At 30.8% G+C, this 17014-nt stretch overlaps 2 protein-coding genes across 10 annotated transcripts in view; one reads left to right on the top strand and one right to left on the bottom strand.

Annotated features, from left to right (window-relative positions):
• Not1 (CCR4-NOT transcription complex subunit 1) overlaps positions 1–8653 on the bottom strand; it is a 42644-nt gene extending 33991 nt beyond the window's left edge. For 3 of the 4 annotated variants that reach the window (XM_074118944.1, XM_074118945.1, XM_074118946.1), the window contains exons 1-12: positions 8313–8653; positions 7222–7413; positions 6944–7124; positions 6771–6875; positions 5336–5496; positions 4566–4829; positions 4076–4261; positions 3833–3960; positions 3463–3703; positions 2532–2801; positions 2342–2454; positions 834–1048 (exon numbers count right to left, since the gene is read on the bottom strand). In XM_074118944.1, coding sequence (XP_073975045.1) covers positions 834–1048; positions 2342–2454; positions 2532–2801; positions 3463–3703; positions 3833–3960; positions 4076–4261; positions 4566–4829; positions 5336–5496; positions 6771–6875; positions 6944–7124; positions 7222–7413; positions 8313–8414 — 2158 coding nt within the window. In that variant the 5' untranslated portion in view covers positions 8415–8653. Of the gene's footprint in view, positions 1–833; positions 1049–2341; positions 2455–2531; positions 2802–3462; positions 3704–3832; positions 3961–4075; positions 4262–4565; positions 4830–5335; positions 5497–6770; positions 6876–6943; positions 7125–7221; positions 7414–7896; positions 8021–8312 lie in introns of those variants that run through there. The other variant, XM_074118947.1, reaches the window with a different exon arrangement.
• A 166-nt stretch (positions 8654–8819) lies between these two features.
• Positions 8820–17014, top strand: part of LOC141449469 (uncharacterized) — a 28880-nt gene continuing 20685 nt past the window's right edge. For 4 of the 6 annotated variants that reach the window (XR_012455526.1, XR_012455524.1, XR_012455527.1 and 1 more), the window contains exons 1-4: positions 8828–8954; positions 9171–9343; positions 12201–12341; positions 15947–16285. Coding sequence is in view for 2 of the 6 variants with exons in the window: in XM_074118953.1 (XP_073975054.1) it covers positions 9173–9343; positions 12201–12341; positions 15947–16285 (651 nt within the window). In the remaining 4 variants the exon portion in view is untranslated. Of the gene's footprint in view, positions 9090–9170; positions 9344–12200; positions 12342–15946; positions 16286–17014 lie in introns of all 6 variants that reach the window. The other 2 variants (XM_074118954.1, XR_012455525.1) reach the window with 2 other exon arrangements.

The raw sequence follows: 17014 nt of genomic DNA, 5'->3' as shown, positions 1-17014 counted from the left end.
AAATTACAACATGAACCAATTTCAATTGTATTATAACTTGACAGTTGGCCTTGTATTAACTACAATAATTTACTTCACAATAAAAAATTAATGCCAAAAGACCGAACAATTAAATTTTTCTCAAGAATTAAAGCTTTCGTACCTAATAGTATAAAATTAGTTTTTTGTTTTGAGGGATTTAACATGTGGTCTTTTCCAAGTATTTTTCTGAATGAAATTTTTATTTAATACCTCGTAGTTGGCACTTTATCTATTAGGAAATTTTCTTCTTTTAATGGCTGCATCACAGTTTTTTAGTTAACCTAATGTTTTCCAATTTTTTCAGTACTATTGCGACATGTTGAGGAATTTTTCAAAATTCAAACTAAAATATGCACTATAGGGACGGTTCGACTGTATTCAGAATGTTAGCTGAGCATCAGAACATCCTGAAGCACTTTTTTGGAAGTAATTTCTTTCATTGTCTGTAGCAGAAATAGACGCTCGGTACTGATTGAGTTTGGCAGATATGAGGCGACCACAAAAGAATGGCAAAATTATATTGGGTTGTGAGATCGAATGAAAGAATTACAATGGAGCTAACGTTAGTGATAAATAAAAATATATAAATCTAATGTATATAATTTTACCGCGCATAATAGTTTGCGGAACTACTTAATCAAAGTTGAAACAACATCATTAAGTGAAAATGTCAATCGAAAAAATTACTTGACGTGGACTTTCCTATTAATTTGATTGAACTTCAAAAGCATTTGAATACCTAAAAGCTTTTAAAATGCAAGTTTAAGAGAAGTAAAAGAGGTTTATTTGCAACTTTTTCAATTTTAACTTACCTGCAGGTATTGAAAATGCAGAAGAGGTAGTGGCCAACGATATTCCTGCGATTCCACTATTCAATGAGTCAACTTGAGTGGAAAATGATGGAGCAAAAGTGTCTAATGTCCGGTGAGTTCTCAGTACTCCTGGTGGGGCTTGTCTAGCTTTGTTTACAACTACACCACAAGCACTTATGCTGTGAATAGCTTCTGCTAATTCTTGTGAAACGTTTCTACAAAAAAAGTTATTTAAATATTAATTCCAGAAGAATACGTTTCGTTTTTTTTTTGTTTCTTCAAAGGAAAATGTATTTCCACTAAAGCAAATGATGTATGTACATCCGAAAGAATTAGATTTATTTTATATGAGTCTGCTAGTCAGTATTACGTTGGCAATCAATAATGAATGAAATATATATACATATGTATATATACAGGGTGGAAGCGGATAAGTGACGAAAATTTTTTTCTGTTAAACTACATTCAAAATGTATTACCACGCCGCCTGAACTGAACGAGTGTCCTATCACTATCTGTTATAAAGTTATGATTTTTTCAGGTTTTTTTCGACTAAACCCGACCTTACGTCATAAAAAATCTATTTCTCAACTTGTGCCTCACTTATTTACATTTTTCACCTCACTTTCGGATTCAGCATTAAATTTCCTATAACAATAGATCAATTTCGTAGTTATTTAACTTTAATCAGATTCATTTATTACAACAATAAGAACGTTACATTTTTTAGGAATTTAGAATTTTCATGAATTTTCAAAAATTAGCCTCTTCGACAAAATTGGTCTTAGAGGCTGTCAAATTTCACAAAAACTGCTCCTTTTAATACTCTTTCTAATGGTATAATAATCAGTTTCAATAATAGCTGTTTTCTTTGGTCTATTACTGAGAAAGTGCTGAAAAACACGGTGTTAGCGAAGGAAGCAAAGGGAACTGGATGAAGCGTACTCGCATATCAAAATTATTATTTATTAACAAAATCATTTCTTTAAGCGTGTAAAATACATAATTACTTAGTAATTATTGATGTATCAGGTTATGCGTCAGGAATCGAGTTCGGCATTTTGAGAACATGATACATCAATAATTACTAAGTAATTATGTATTTTACACGCTTAAAGAAATGATTTTGTTAATGTAACGTTCTTATTGTTGTAATAAATGAATCTGATTAAAGTTAAATAACTACGAAATTGATCTATTGTTATAGGAAATTTAATGCTGAATCCGAAAATGAGGTGAAAAATGTAAATAAGTGAGGCACAAGTTGAGAAATAGATTTTTTATGACGTAAGGTCGGGTTTAGTCGAAAAAAACCTGAAAAAATCATAACTTTCAAACAGATAGAGATAGGACACTCGTTCAGTTCAGGCGGCGTGGTACTACATTTTGAATGTAGTTTAACAGAAAAAATTTTTCGTCACTTCTCCGGTTCCACCCTGTATATCAGATATATAAATATAAATAAAATAAACAAAATGAAAAACAATTATTACATAATTTTTTCTTACCCAGCACAAGACTGCAAACAAACTAGAATGGTAGTAAGCGTTTCATGAGGTAACTGCGCTGCCTTTGGGATGCTCTCTTCTTTCACAAGACCACTAATATGAGGCACCCGTTTCTAAAAATTGAAAATACTTAAATTAATGATTCTAATCAACATATATTTTGAATTAATAAAATTAAACATAAAAGTACCTGTAAAAATTTAAGTACAGCCGTTATAAAAGGTTCTTCATGTTCTCTAATTTTATCAGTTAACCACTTTTCTAATTTTAAGTAGCCTCTCCGAGATGCTAGGCATGCTAGATCTATTACAAATGGAAATGATTGAGCATTCAATAATAGAGACAAGGCCTTTAAATCTTGGGCAACATCTAGAATTCTTGAGAGCCTTGACTGATCACTATCACCTCGTAGATACCAATCTGCCATAGCATGCATTATTATATTTTTCGTTTGAAAATTCTGAAATTACAGTCAATGAATTAAAAAAACATTCATTAACAAAATTATTTATTAAAATTCGCTGTAATCGTTTGTTACAAAATACACTCCTGTTCAGCAATCTTGGCAATGTATACTTGGGTAACTTAGGATTTAAAGGTTTCATCTTAAGGTGAATAATTTAAAAGGATTAATTTTCATTTCCTTAATTTAAATTCCACATTTCACGTTTTGTATTGAGCTAGATCGAAATATCTATTTATCAACAGAGTATTAAATAGTAATATAAAAAATATCACACATCTAATTTTCATAAGAATTTGTGTTATTCCATTTCCCATCAATAGATGTTATAAATATAACATATTCTAAAAGAAAATCTTAAAAATCGAATCAGTAAGGTGAAATTTCCGGTTAAAAGAATTTAAATGCTAACATTCGTCGGGTCACCTAAGCGGGAAATGCAGTTTGAACTTCCTGCAATTTGCGAACAAGTTCAATTTCTCTCTCTTGCACATGCACAAGATACATCGAACTTTATTCAAAACCATTTTCTCAAAACACATATTTCCTAAAAAAATTAACACAATTTCATGCAATGCTTACTCTTATTGGTAGTAAGAGTAACGTATAAATTAATAACACCAATTTCAGCATATGTTAAATAATACAGCTTTCTTACTGGAGTGTGCCATGCATGATGAAGTATTATCGCTGAATTGGGATGATTTCCTAAAAAAGTTGGTATAAGACTGGCTAGTAATTCTTGTCTAAATCGAAAGGGTGAAGGCGGTGTTTGCAAAATTCCTAACACAAGAACATCTGGACAATGTTGAATTGGAAACTTCAGAAGTTCTTGCACTTCCTGGCCATGCCCTCTTTCGGCTAGATATAAAAGTGTCTCTATAAGCTCCAGAGATCTCCTAAAAAATCAATTAAAATAAAGCTTAAGTAGTTACCAATAAAATTTAAGTTTCTAAACCACTGTAGATAAAAACTTAATAAATAAACATATACTTAAAAAATAGTAACAATTTCAAATAATTACTAACCAAGATGAGATTTCCTTATTTTCAGTTTCAGGTTGTGCTTTTAGGAAATCTACTGCCACTGGATGGAATGAATGATCAGCAAAGCAAAAAGTATCTGGATTTTTTAATATCTGGGTTATCAATGACATCTGTAATTTTTTTTTTTTAATTTAGTAATTTAAAATAGTAATAAAAAATATAACATTTACTCCATCAATAACGTTTACAAAACCAATTTAAATTAGTATCAAAATTAATATTAACCTGAGCTTCTGTATGCTTCCAGTGTCTGTAAATATGATCTACTGGAAAACGATCTGGATAAAATGCCTGATTTTGAAGGCCTAATCGAATGGTTTGTATAACTAAATTTAATCCATGTTTGTCTTTTACACAAAATTCTGCATGATCCAGTTCGAATAAAACTTCACTCCAATTTAGTTTAGAGTTCTGTGGATATACAAGTAATGTTTACAAAAAATTACCCTTCACAATTAAAACTAAATTATTCTTTCAGCAAGAAAGCTTTAGAAATATAATTCTATTTTAACATAATATTTAAAAATTGTTAAAAACAATCAAAAAACTTTCTTTTTTTTTATCAATAAAAGAACAATATTAGTTAGTTTTTCGGACATTAGGTATTTCAAAAAATTATATATAAATAAGAATTTTGTTCTTAAAAATGGTTTCCAAATGTCTGAAATGAATAGAACAATTATGTTTTCAGAACAAAAAATTTAGTCATTATTACCAATTCTTTAGCAGCTTGTACAAGATTTTCTATGCTCCATGGTGATGGCATATGTTGCGAATCTTGCGCTTTTTCTTTAGATGCATCACTTTCTAGCCAGTATTCTATTGCACGAGACTTCAGCATAATAATAAGAACATGGGCCATATCAGATGACTTGAGTTCTCGGCCTACCAATTGCGCTATATGCCCACGGCATGTTTCTACGCTACTTGTAAACGACATCCCTAATTCTGCTATGACATCTTCAATATTTCCATCAACCTAAGCAAAGAAATTAATTTAATTTAAGCTCAGTATACATCATCCACTTTTTGAGATTGAGAAATTGTAGTAAAATTTGACTAAAATTAATTAGTAGCTTTAGACGCAATGATGAATGATATTTGATTATCTCTGCAATTCCATGTTCTAGTCCATGTTATTGAATGGCGATTTGAAAATGATTCTGGCAGATCTTAGGACTTACATCCATTCTCAAGACACTGAACATCAGGTTCGTGATAATTTGACTTTTACTTCCAAATTTGCTAACCTCCTAAAAACGTTTATAATTATTTTCAAAGTGCAGGTCCAAATCTTAATCTCTGATGATTACTCAATAACTAAGACTGATGTCAGTCCGAAACCTGCCAGAATAAAAGAACATGCACCCCCCAATTAAGGTGAATATCAACAATATATTTTAGAATTTAATTCTACAAATTTAATAATTTATATAAATAGTATATATTTGTGTATAAATGGAATTATTGTAATGAAATTCCTACCATGCTGTGGGACATATTTGAAGAGTCAGATAGCAATTTATCCATAGATAACTCAGAATTGTCTGAATATAACAAAGGAGCTAGTACGATAGGTACTAAATCTCTAGGAAAATCTCTTCGTAAATTCCGCAAAAAAGCTTCTTTTGTTTCACTAGTAATTCCTGAAATAAACAAATAAAGAATAATATGTCACACTTTAAGAATGATGCAATCATGCTGCGAAATTCATTAAAAGAGGCTAAAGTATTGAGTATTAAGAAAGCAAACCAAAACTTCTTAAACGAGTTCTGTTTAAACTTTCTTAAGGGTTAGCAGACCTTTAATCGAAGAGGATTCCACCGAAATGTTAGTGTACTGGTTTAACCTTAATAGTAAATTCGTTTAATCGTCTTTGAGAAAACTGTACTTTTAAATTTAAAAACAAATAATTTTTTATATCAGTAGTTTGATAAATATGGCGTTTATGCAACGGCCAAAGAAAATTTTCTGTTCAGGTAAATCCGGAACCCATCACCCAATGACAATTAATCAAATATTTATAATCAACGTACTATTAAGTTTGTTACTAAAGTCTGGGAAGAACTGTGATAAATAAGGGGATATGTCTTAGTGCCCTAAAAAGTGATTAACTTACTTCATCTGTTTGGATTTAATTTTGATTTGGTAGGATAGGAACCATACCCAAAAATATTCTACCCTCCAGAATAACGGACAATAATTCCATAGAAATTGTTGTGAGTAAGTTAATTTAATTTAAACGACTTTAAAAAAAGAATGTCCATCACAGAGGAATTATCCAGTCAAATACATGTGTTGTAAACTTTATTACCTGGAAAATTTCTCGAGAAACATTAAGTAGCGCGTTCCAGATTTTGAAGAAAAAATTGAAGATTGAGAAACAATCGGTGCCCGAAAGCGAAAACGGTATCAGTAATAGGAAAACTGGCGCTTCAGTTGCTGAAAGAGGATCTTGGTGGTATATTTTTTTACTCACAATTAACTTAAAACTTTTTTCTCAAGAAACCGGTCATGGATTTTTAAAAAACTGACGCTGTAGGTTTCATTAAGAATTTCACTATCCGTAATAGAATTTCAGTCACAATATGAATTTGGAAAATTTGACGAAATTGCAATACTTTCCTTATCTGTTTGGGAGAAAGTAAAATATACAATGCCTTAAACTGCGCTTCTATTACACAATTTTGTCACTTTTTATGGTGGAGGGGGAAATAATAAGGAATATTTAAATTCAAATAGGCCTCGTCTTACTCAGAGAGGAAGAAAAAATTACATGAGTAAAGCCAAATAAAATCATTAACCTAAAAAGCAAAGAAACAAATACGCGTTTCAAATATATACTAATTTAAAAATGTCCAACAATCCTGACTGTCAATTACAATTTGTAAGATCTTAAAAAATCTTCATATAGACTTACCAAGTAACTCTGAAGATTCTGTGAGTACTTCACTTAATATGATATGTAACACTTCAGGAGTAGTGTCGTGGAGACCTCCTTCAGAAGCCGTGGAATTGTTCGAATCTAAAAATACAAGAGAAATTATTTATCTAGTTTTAAATTAGAAAATAAAATACCATTATTAGGTTTACCTGAATTGATGTAGGCTCGTACAAGTTCAGGTAATTTAATTTTTAAAAATTGTGTAGCTTGGTTAACAAGATCAATATTCTGTGAATTAAGCAGTGCTAAACCGAAAACAACTTCTTGCACAGGGCTGAGCTTGACAGCTTTACTAAACTGAGGCAGTATCTGAGCCGATTTGGCGTTGTTCTATATAAAAAAAAGAAAAGATCAACAATCATTCACCTAAATAGCAGTAATCATATACCTACATTAGACAAATGTATTAAATAAAGTAATTACTAACTTTGGAATCAACAAGTTTATCAAAAGCAAAACAAATGCTAGATACAAAAGCCGGTTTTGAAATAAGAGATGCACACTCTTCAGACAGTAATTGTAGTTGTGGGGATTCCTTGTAAGTAACACCAGCTTCAAAATAGGAGAATAGACTACGAAGATAATGTCTATCAGCTTCAAAGCCGTACTCACGCACCAACTGTGGGAGTTGAAATATTAACAATATTCAATCATAATAGTCATATCACATCAAATTAGTTTTCATATATCCAGTTTTATATAACCGTTACTAAGCTTTCCTTTATTGCAAATAAGATATACCTGGCACTATAAACTATATTTCTGAATGCTTTATTATTTTTAACTTTACATTACTATTAATCGAAAATGCATCTGAACAAGTCTCTCGTGTGTAAATAATTTGAACAACGTATAACAAGAATAGTCTATTCGAAGTAAAGAGAAGTACAAATGTGAAAATTTTACAAATTTTCTTTTCCAGTTTAGTAATTTAGGACCATTCCTAAATAGTAAAAAGTTAGTTTTTGCCTATTTTTTTTTTTTTTTTAATTATTCATTATAATAAAACAGTACCTAGCGACTTTTCAGAATTCAATTTGTAAATAAATTGCAGATTTCAAAATTTCGAAATCGCAAAAGGAAAGCAATTCTTTTCACGTACCTGTAAAAAATAAGGTAAAATTTAATAAAATAACTAACGGTTTTTTCATTTTCACAGAATATAACCTGAATAATATTATTTATTATAGCTCAATAGGTTAAATCTTATGCAATGGGTCCAAAAGTTAAAACTAAAATTTAAGAGACACGATTGAACTAAACAACAATCGCAATGAAACAAACAAGTCGATTCTAAGTGTAGTACACAGAAATGATAAAGGTCAAAACCAGTCTTTTTTTATTAAACATAATAAAGGTGACAAAGAAACATTGACGGAAAAGTTATATCCAGATGTTTTCTCGTGGACTTTTTTAAATCTTAATTTCACAGAAAAATTAATTATATAAATTTTCTGGAAGTTTTTTATAAAGTAAATTATAAGAAAATTGGAAATTTTAAGAAATATAAACACTCACCTTTGTGATCTCCTGAACGGAGGAAGAATAATTTTTTTTTGTTAAATTTATAACCAAATAACTTATTTGTGACAAAGTTAAAGTCAACGAGTCCAGGTTCATAGTTCCATGAATACGGCCTCGAAAGCTTCAAACTTGTTTGAAGCTTTCTTCGGTATCCACGAAATGCTTCCCTGGAGGAACTTATCTAATGCGGCGTAAAAACTACATAAATAAAAATTTAAGTCCAACATCGGGCTGAATATTTATATACACGGGTTCAAATTAACATTATAACAAAATGGAGCTGTTCACTGGTTACTCAGCTTTCATTAGTATAACTTCGTCACTGTTTTGGCAAATGGCACCTACTTATTTCATTTCACTGCCGAATCTTTTCAGCGAGGTGTAACAACTTCAATTTCAACGTGAATTATTTCTTAAATAATGTTTTTATAATAATGATTAAAATATTTTGTTACTTAATAGACTAAACAAATTAAAAAATAACCTATAGTATTAATTAAAATACTTTTATTGAATAAACTTTGCACCACTTGGATTTAGGGAGCACTGTCTAGAACAAGTTGATTTTTATATGCTTGTATATCTTATTTTCTTTATTTTTTTTATTTTTTTTTTTGTGAAACTTATTTTGGCAAGGTACTGAAAATTCATATCATTCATTTGAATCTAATCTTTCGATAAAATTACTTAGAGCTTAAATGACTTTTTACTTACTTTTATAATGTGTTTTTAATTTATTAATTTCAAATTTACATCTTTTAAATTTTAAAAGTGAGCTTGTAGAATTGACTTTACATCTTGAACGTAAAATCGTAAAATAAGAATTCATTTAGTTTTTTGTTTTGTTTTTAGAAATGGCTGTTCAGCAATTTTGCTTAAGATGGAATAACCATCAGCCAAATTTTATATCGGTATTTACGAGTTTGTTGTCCAATGAAGCATTAGTGGATGTTACTTTAGCAGCAGAAGGAAAACAACTGCAGGCCCATAGAGTAGTATTATCGGCATGTAGTACGTATTTCCAAGTAAGTTTGTTGATTGATTTTCATGAGTAATCAAAAACCGTTTTATTATTTTAATCTTTATTCTTTACTTTCTGAAAAATCAGCAGATCAGGAATGATAATTTTTTAACTAATTATATTTGTCTTGGCAAATAACTTGAAGTTCTACATGACTAAATTATCCGTAATATGAGATCTTTTCTTGTAGGGAAATTCCTGTATATAGTTTGAGCTTGAACGCTAGTGAAGTTAAAATTGAAACAAATCTAAATTCCATAGGCTAAATAGGAAGGTTTCATTGTGGTTATAATTATTACTTTTTCATTTTGTTGAAAATACATTCAGTTCTTGAAATACTATAAAGATTAATGAAGTTTTAATAATACTAATAATAAATGATTATTTTGTTCCAAATTGAGGAACTAAGCAAAAATAGTTTCGACCGTTAGCCTACGCTGTTCGACTGTATGAGTCTGTAGGCACCAACTATAAAGCTGCAGGAGTTTATGAACTTCTAAATTTATTCGCTACAAGTAACTTTAAATGGTCGTAATAATCTAATAACAGAAAAATTTAAACTTAGTAAATCTAAAAACTATAGAAATGAAAATTATAATACTTGACTGTATCCATAGTTCCAATTACTAAACCGGTTTCAGTAGAGCCTAGAAATTTCTTAAGAAAATTTTCTGTTTGGGGAAGAAGGCTTAATGCCCAGTGAAGTTGTAAGGATGGCGAGTTTATTGAGTAGTTACCATTTAGGTGACAGAAAATTTATGTATAATTGGAAGGTATGTACGAGTACATAGTTCACAAAAAAATATATATAGTATACTCGTAGTTCACAAATATATATATATATATATATATATATATATATATATATATATATATATAAAATAAAATGTGTAAAATACTAAATCAAAAATTAAAAGCCAAAAATACTACTACTTTTTAACGCTTCCTTTTATGTTTCTAACCTCACCGTCCTTAATGGTCTCGAATCCCTTTCGTCAAAGATCTTGCGATAACTCTTTTCTTAAAATTTCATGCCTCTACTCATGCTGACCCTCTAATCGAATACCTACCTATCTTCTTCCACAGTATCAGATAATGCTCAAAGGAAATTGAAGAGAAGATGGCCTCGCAATCTACTCCCATCACAAGAGCTGATGGTGTGACACCACTAGGTGCCTTTTCCTATCCATATTCCTGATATTGTTTTATCTTATATCACATTTGCTTGTTATGTATTCGTGAACTGACATAATTGAATTATTGTTTGGTCTTGCCCCGTTCATTCGTGACCATTTTATTATATTGAGTTTATAGTTTAATCACGATGATGATTTTTCATTATTTTTTAAATTAAAATGCATTCTTTGCAGGACAATGTTTTCTCGTTACAGACAACCCCTCCTGATATAGAGCTGGAAGAATCTTCTAGGTAGAGAAAATGTAAAGGGTGGTAGATGGATTCGATTCCAGCACTCTGAATCGGGTTCAATAAATCTGAGTTTATCCCTTCCATTAATCTCATTTGTACTTGGGACGGGTTTTACGTTCCAGTGCAGCTAAAACGCTTCTTTTTATGTAGTAGGTGTGCGGAAGGATACTCGTGAGTTTCCGAAGAAAGTCCTGAAGCTAAACGTCTAGAAACTCGTCCGAGCAATATTGCTTATTATTATTAGTTGTTATAAGTAGACAAAACTTCTGCTGGCTCCTTCACTCGTAAGATTTTCACTTCAGAATTTGATGTTTATTCATGAAGTTAGCTTGTATCCAAGGGCTGCTTGTATCTTCAAGTATTGGGCATGGGCATCTATCTGCGAAAAAATATTTCCGCCGAGGATCCTGTGGCAGCGTGATGAATATCTCAATTCTTTAGAGACTCCTATCAGCTCGTTTCTTTCCTAAAAGAATAACAGAAAAGGATAGTGACGTTAATTTTCGAAATCAAAAATACACTGACTGGCCAAAAATATATACAAGTTTAATTTTCAATTTAGCTGTGCACTTGAAATTTAATAAATTAATGTCGAACACTTCTGGCAATCTCAAGATGTACATGAAATGGAATCAGAATATAAGAATTTTTTCACATATAAATACATCCACACTGAAGTAACAGAATCCTAAACCAAACAGAACAGTGTATCTCTAGTAATTTAAATATTACTGAATTTTATATTGCACACGTGCATGCTTTGAGTTTTCTTCCATATATAAAATTCGAAAAAAGAATCTATAAATAGAGACAAAATAAAACAAACAGAATACGCAGGAAGAAAAGAAGAAACAAAAAATGCAATCGTTATAATAGATTACCAAAAATACAATAAAGATTACTGAAAAAAAAGCAACATGAGAAACTAACAATAAATTTAAAATAAAGTTTTGACTCTCTACAGGATTAACAAAAGTCTAGTTGTAACTTGCAAGATGTGCAAAATATTGTTCATTAGACTATTAACATAAACAGTGGCACCCTAACTAGTAGTGAAATAACAAATGATATCTATTTTGTGGTAATAAAATTTTATAAATTCCTCAACAGCAGCGAATTATAGTTTTTTTCCTTCGTGTCAAACGTCCGAAAATAATTTAATCAAAATCAGAAAGTGCATTATAACATATTCTTTTTACTCCTCTGTTTTTTCTATAATGTCTAAAACGAAACTTTTGATTAATTGTAGCTTCTTAATGCTACCGATTATTAAAGTCAGTGTGCTGTTTGGTTTTATAAATAAAAAGTGTTGATTAAATATTAGTCATCTTGACTAGATAATTTATAGTATGTAATTGAAAATGGAAATAATTTACCATTTTTATATCTTTATCTTCTTTTAATGACTAATAATTCAACATTTGCTTTTCAGTCTCTATTTGTTGCGAATCCCTGTCAGCATCCAATAGTTATATTAAAGGATATCAAATATTCAGATTTGAAGACCATGGTCGATTTTATGTACTATGGCGAAGTAAATGTTTCTCAGGATCAGTTACCAGCGATATTGAAGGTAAGCAGATATAAAAAATCCTTACACAATTTTTTTTTTATATCTATAAATATGCGTCTACTTGAGCCATTTATTTGACCTATAATCAGTTTATGTTTTTATTATTTGCACTCTTTCATTATCCTTCCCTTTTTTTCGTCTCAGTACCGTTTTACGTCCCTTGACATTAGCGGTCATCGCTTTTCTATCCAGTATTGAGAAGCTTGCTTTTATCTGAAGTGTAAAAGGCTTGTGGAAGCTATGTTTAGAGCAGGACTAAAATGGATTCCTCAAATGGATAGTTGATGTATTCCGTGAAGTCTAATGGTAGATAGGAAATCATTCCTCCAATTGCCAAGTTACTAGGGCACTAGTTACGTAAAAGGTGTACTGGCATATTTAAGGAACTCGTAGGTCGCCGTGGGTTTGATCTCATGGCACCTATCATGCTTTGACAAGCAAGTGTTTGACGCCAGATTCAATTTCCCGCCCAGCAATCAAGCCTACATCCACCAAACCCAAGGAAAAACTTAACTAATTGGGTTAAGAGAATATCGTCTGAAGTTATTAACAATAAAGGCGACAAAACGCATCCTTCCGGATAGTGTTTACTTATCCAACTTCATCAAAGATTAACTTAAGGGTTTTTAACAGACTACTCAATCATTTCATACTTCTATTTGCAGATTCTAGGTAATTAGCTTCTTGTTACTAGTGTTTTTACCCTGATAAAACGGATGAACGTTGAATGCGGCCTCTTCTCAGTCCAGAAATGTGGTTACAGCTATTTCTTTGCAAATTACAAAAAAAAAGAAGAAATCTGCACCTGGTTTATCATTCTTAACTTCTTGAGAGAATCGATGAAAATTTAACTTCCCCACCCAATGAGTTTTCTTGGGCTATGAAGCCTTCATTTTGTACAGTGACAGAATTTATGTGTCGCATTTAATATAGCATCGACCATGACAGTTAAGTCATTTGAGATTCAACGAGAGGCAAAATACAACAATAATTTCCCCTCGTTAAGTCGTGTTAGTAGATTCTACGTCTAATAAATTAGCGAGAATGTCACCTTTAAAAAAGTCTCGTAGTAACAACCTGCGATAATCTCGATGCACCCCATTGTTGTTGTTCTTCTTTCGGACTTCTATCTAAAATTCTTACATCAATGTTCAACCATTCGGTTCACTTGCCAAAAATGTCTATCCTTTTCCAAATGCTCTACCAATAGGCTAGCTCTCAATGATGTATTCTTAATTTTGTCACATCTATTTTATTTTATTTTATTTATTTTATTTTTTTAACGCACATATAGTATTTAACACATATTTAGAGACGATCTTTTATATATGTATTTCTGCAATAAATTCAAAGTTTTTTATTCTTATTATAAGCCCTCCTTAAAGTTTCATATGGTAGTGTGGACCATAGTTCTTTACGGTATACCCTGACAAAAGCTTGTTCAAGATCGATACCATAAAAGTAAATCGATCTATACAGGGTGTATACGGAGGAGTGGTCGAAACTTCGGGAGGTGTTTCAACAGCTCAAATGCAACAAAAAATATTCTCTTCACTTTGTCCAAGATATATGCATTTTTAACTTTTCCGTCGATATTCGCGTTTTTCGCCATAAAAACGGCCGTAACTTTTCTATCCTTTATCCTACAACAAATCTGCTAATTCCAAACGAAAGAGCATTAAATTTCCTATAAATCTGCTCAATACAGAGCCTCAAAAAGATTCTTATAACAATGAAATTTTTTCTTGAATGTCTAAAAATTTCGTTCTCGATGATTTTTGTTAAAATTTTCAACTGCATTTTCTCAATGGTTAATGAATCAAGGAATCACATAATTTCAAAGAAAAAGTTGCGCATTTATTGAGCTTCAAGATCATAAGGATTTTTTTGGTTTTTAATAAAACCCTACCCCGAACAGAGGGGTGTGAATGCAGAAAACTGGGATTTTGCGAACTGACTTTTCATTACTAATTTACTCAAATATCAATTTTTGGAGAAGGAACAAAAAGAGAAGTAACCATTTTAGTTTTTCACAATTATTATTTAATAAAACGGAAGTAAAAAATAAAGTTGCAATAAAACGCAGTAGTTGACTACCATTGTTTGTGCAACTTATTTGAATGACATAATGGAAGTTTTTTTATCAAAGTTAACTAATAATAATTCAAAAATAAAATGGTTATATTCTTTTTGTTCCTTCTCCAAAAATTGATTAGTTTTGTATTATAATTAATTAACTTTGATGAAAAAAACCTCCATTATGTCGTTAAAATATGTTGCACAAACAATTGTAGTCAAGAAACTAAAAATTTGCCACAATTCTTTCCCACTTCCTTGTTTGAATAGCTCGAACGATTTTTGTAGCAATTTTAACTAGGCATCTGCCCATTGTGCTTTTTCACTTCTTTATTTTATTGCTACTTTATTTTTTACTTCCGTTTTATTAAATAATAATTGTTCTAAACTAAAATGGTTACTAAAATGGTAAAAATTGATATTTGAGTAAATTAGTAATGAAAAGTCAGTTCGCAAAATCCCAGTTTTCTGCATTTACACCCCTCTGTTCTGATTTGGCATGGGAATAAATGTCAGGTCATTTGTTCTCTTCACATATTTTTCCTCTTTCAGTTGATTTTTTACATTTCTTAATCTCGTCTCTAAAATACGAGAGTAAATTTTGCCTGGAAACTAAAAAGTGAGATAACTTTATGATTTGAGTTCTTTCTAGTGCCACCGTCAAACAGTTTACAGATCAGCAGATATTTTCTACTTTACCAGTTTACCTCTACCACCTTAAAAAGCATAACTTCTTCCACATTACCATGTAAGTTATGTCTGATGTAGTTCCATTTTACCCTGTTAAATTTGCTAATTTCATCGTTCGGTGAACGTCCCATCCTTTCCTTCTCAATAAGTTCTTTCTCTGAAAAATCATATTCCACCTTCTTTCGTCCATTGCGGCATCACTCCTATATTTTGAGGAACAAACATAATCTGCACTTATCAAAATGAACTGACATTTAAATCCTTGATTATGGCTCCGAGTATAAGTAGAATGATCTATAAGATTTCACTAGAGAGGAGCGAGTTAAAAGAAACAAAAAATTTTTCAGTGATTTTAAAAAGTAAAAACTTTACTCTTTAGAGGAGTCCATCTTCTCCTTTTGTTCTTGCTGTTGTGGTACTCCTGAGTTGTTGAGTACAAAAGAATGTTGCTAAAGCTCACTGATTTGTTCTAAAATATGGTTTCATTGTTCGTCGTAGCTAGAGGAGTTGTGTATAAGAGTATCAGAAGAAATGTTTAGAAATAGAATATATTGTATTATATACATTATAAATAATTCCCCTAATTTCGTTAAATGAAACGTTTAAATTATAATTTTAATTTTTGTACTTCGGTTTTCTAATTCAACGTCCAAACTTCAGTTTATTATCATATTCAGTGTTTATCCTTAGTAGAAATCTAGCGTTATTTTCCCTGAACCCTTGTGTTTGTTGATAATATCCTACAGATGTTGTACCCTCCCAAAAAAAAGTCCCAAGAATAAAAAATAGACTTATGTAACAACACTGCTATAAATGATTGTACTCTGTTATGTTTGCAGACTGCAGAAACTTTAAAAGTTAAAGGCCTTGCAGAAATGCCTGAACAATTATCGCTAAGTAAATCTGTTAGTCAGTCATCAGATGGAAAATGTGAATCGCAATCTCCAATTTCACCTTCTGTTTTAAGAAGGAAACGTTTAAGAAAATCATCCACCGGTTCAGGTTCTGAACAAACTAGTGAAGAAACAGCTGCGAGTGGTAGTGGTAGTGGTACAGATCTTGTACCACCTTCTCCGCTTAAACATGAGACAGAAGATAGCGCTCTTAGGAGGGAAGCAAGTTCAGAATCCGAAACTCGTGAAGGACCACATAGTTTTGAAGAGGAGAGTTATACACCGGTTAGTATAATATACAAAACTTTCCTGTCTAATTAATTTTAAAAAGTAAAAATAATAATGAAGTAATATTATAGATACTTTAAAATTTACATTTCACTTTTCTTTTTTCTTTTTTTTTGTTAAGGATCGTGATTGCACAAAATGTTCAATAACCAATTTTATCTTGAAAAAATCCGGTTTGGTGTACCTTGTATCAGAAAAAGAGGTTTTTAAAAACCGATATGTATTAAATTTATAACGATTAGCTCTCATGGTCATAACCATGATTAATTATCCTAAAACTGGCCTACTAATAGTACATATACGATATACATACACATATAACCCTACTCAGCAAAGTAAGGTTTCATAATTTAATTTGTTATCTAAATGTTAATTGATTCTAAAAATACGTTCATTCAGTCGTAACGCGCCAGTACGTACAGTCTTCCTAATGAACCATCCACAAACATCCTTACCAATAAATGCTTTATTCTAATTAACACTTGAGCACTAAACTATCGCACTATTTGGCTAAACTCGAGATTTGAAGGAGTACTACATATTAAGTAGAAGTACTATTTTACTACTCATAATTCTAATTTAAAGTCTAATGTAAATTAAATTAATTTTCTTAAAAAATGTAATTTTTTTTTATTGTTATTGCAAAATTAATTTTTATATTGCATTGTTTAAAAATTTCGATTGATTTCTGATAGCATCCATTAAAATATTTTTATAATAAAAATG

Source organism: Rhodnius prolixus, unplaced genomic scaffold (genome assembly GCF_049639745.1).
Source record: "Rhodnius prolixus isolate KJV_2025 unplaced genomic scaffold, Rpr scaffold_2, whole genome shotgun sequence".
NCBI lineage: Eukaryota > Metazoa > Arthropoda > Insecta > Hemiptera > Reduviidae > Rhodnius > Rhodnius prolixus.
Note: the sequence above shows the minus strand (reverse complement) of the source record. Positions and strands in the feature narration are given on the sequence as shown.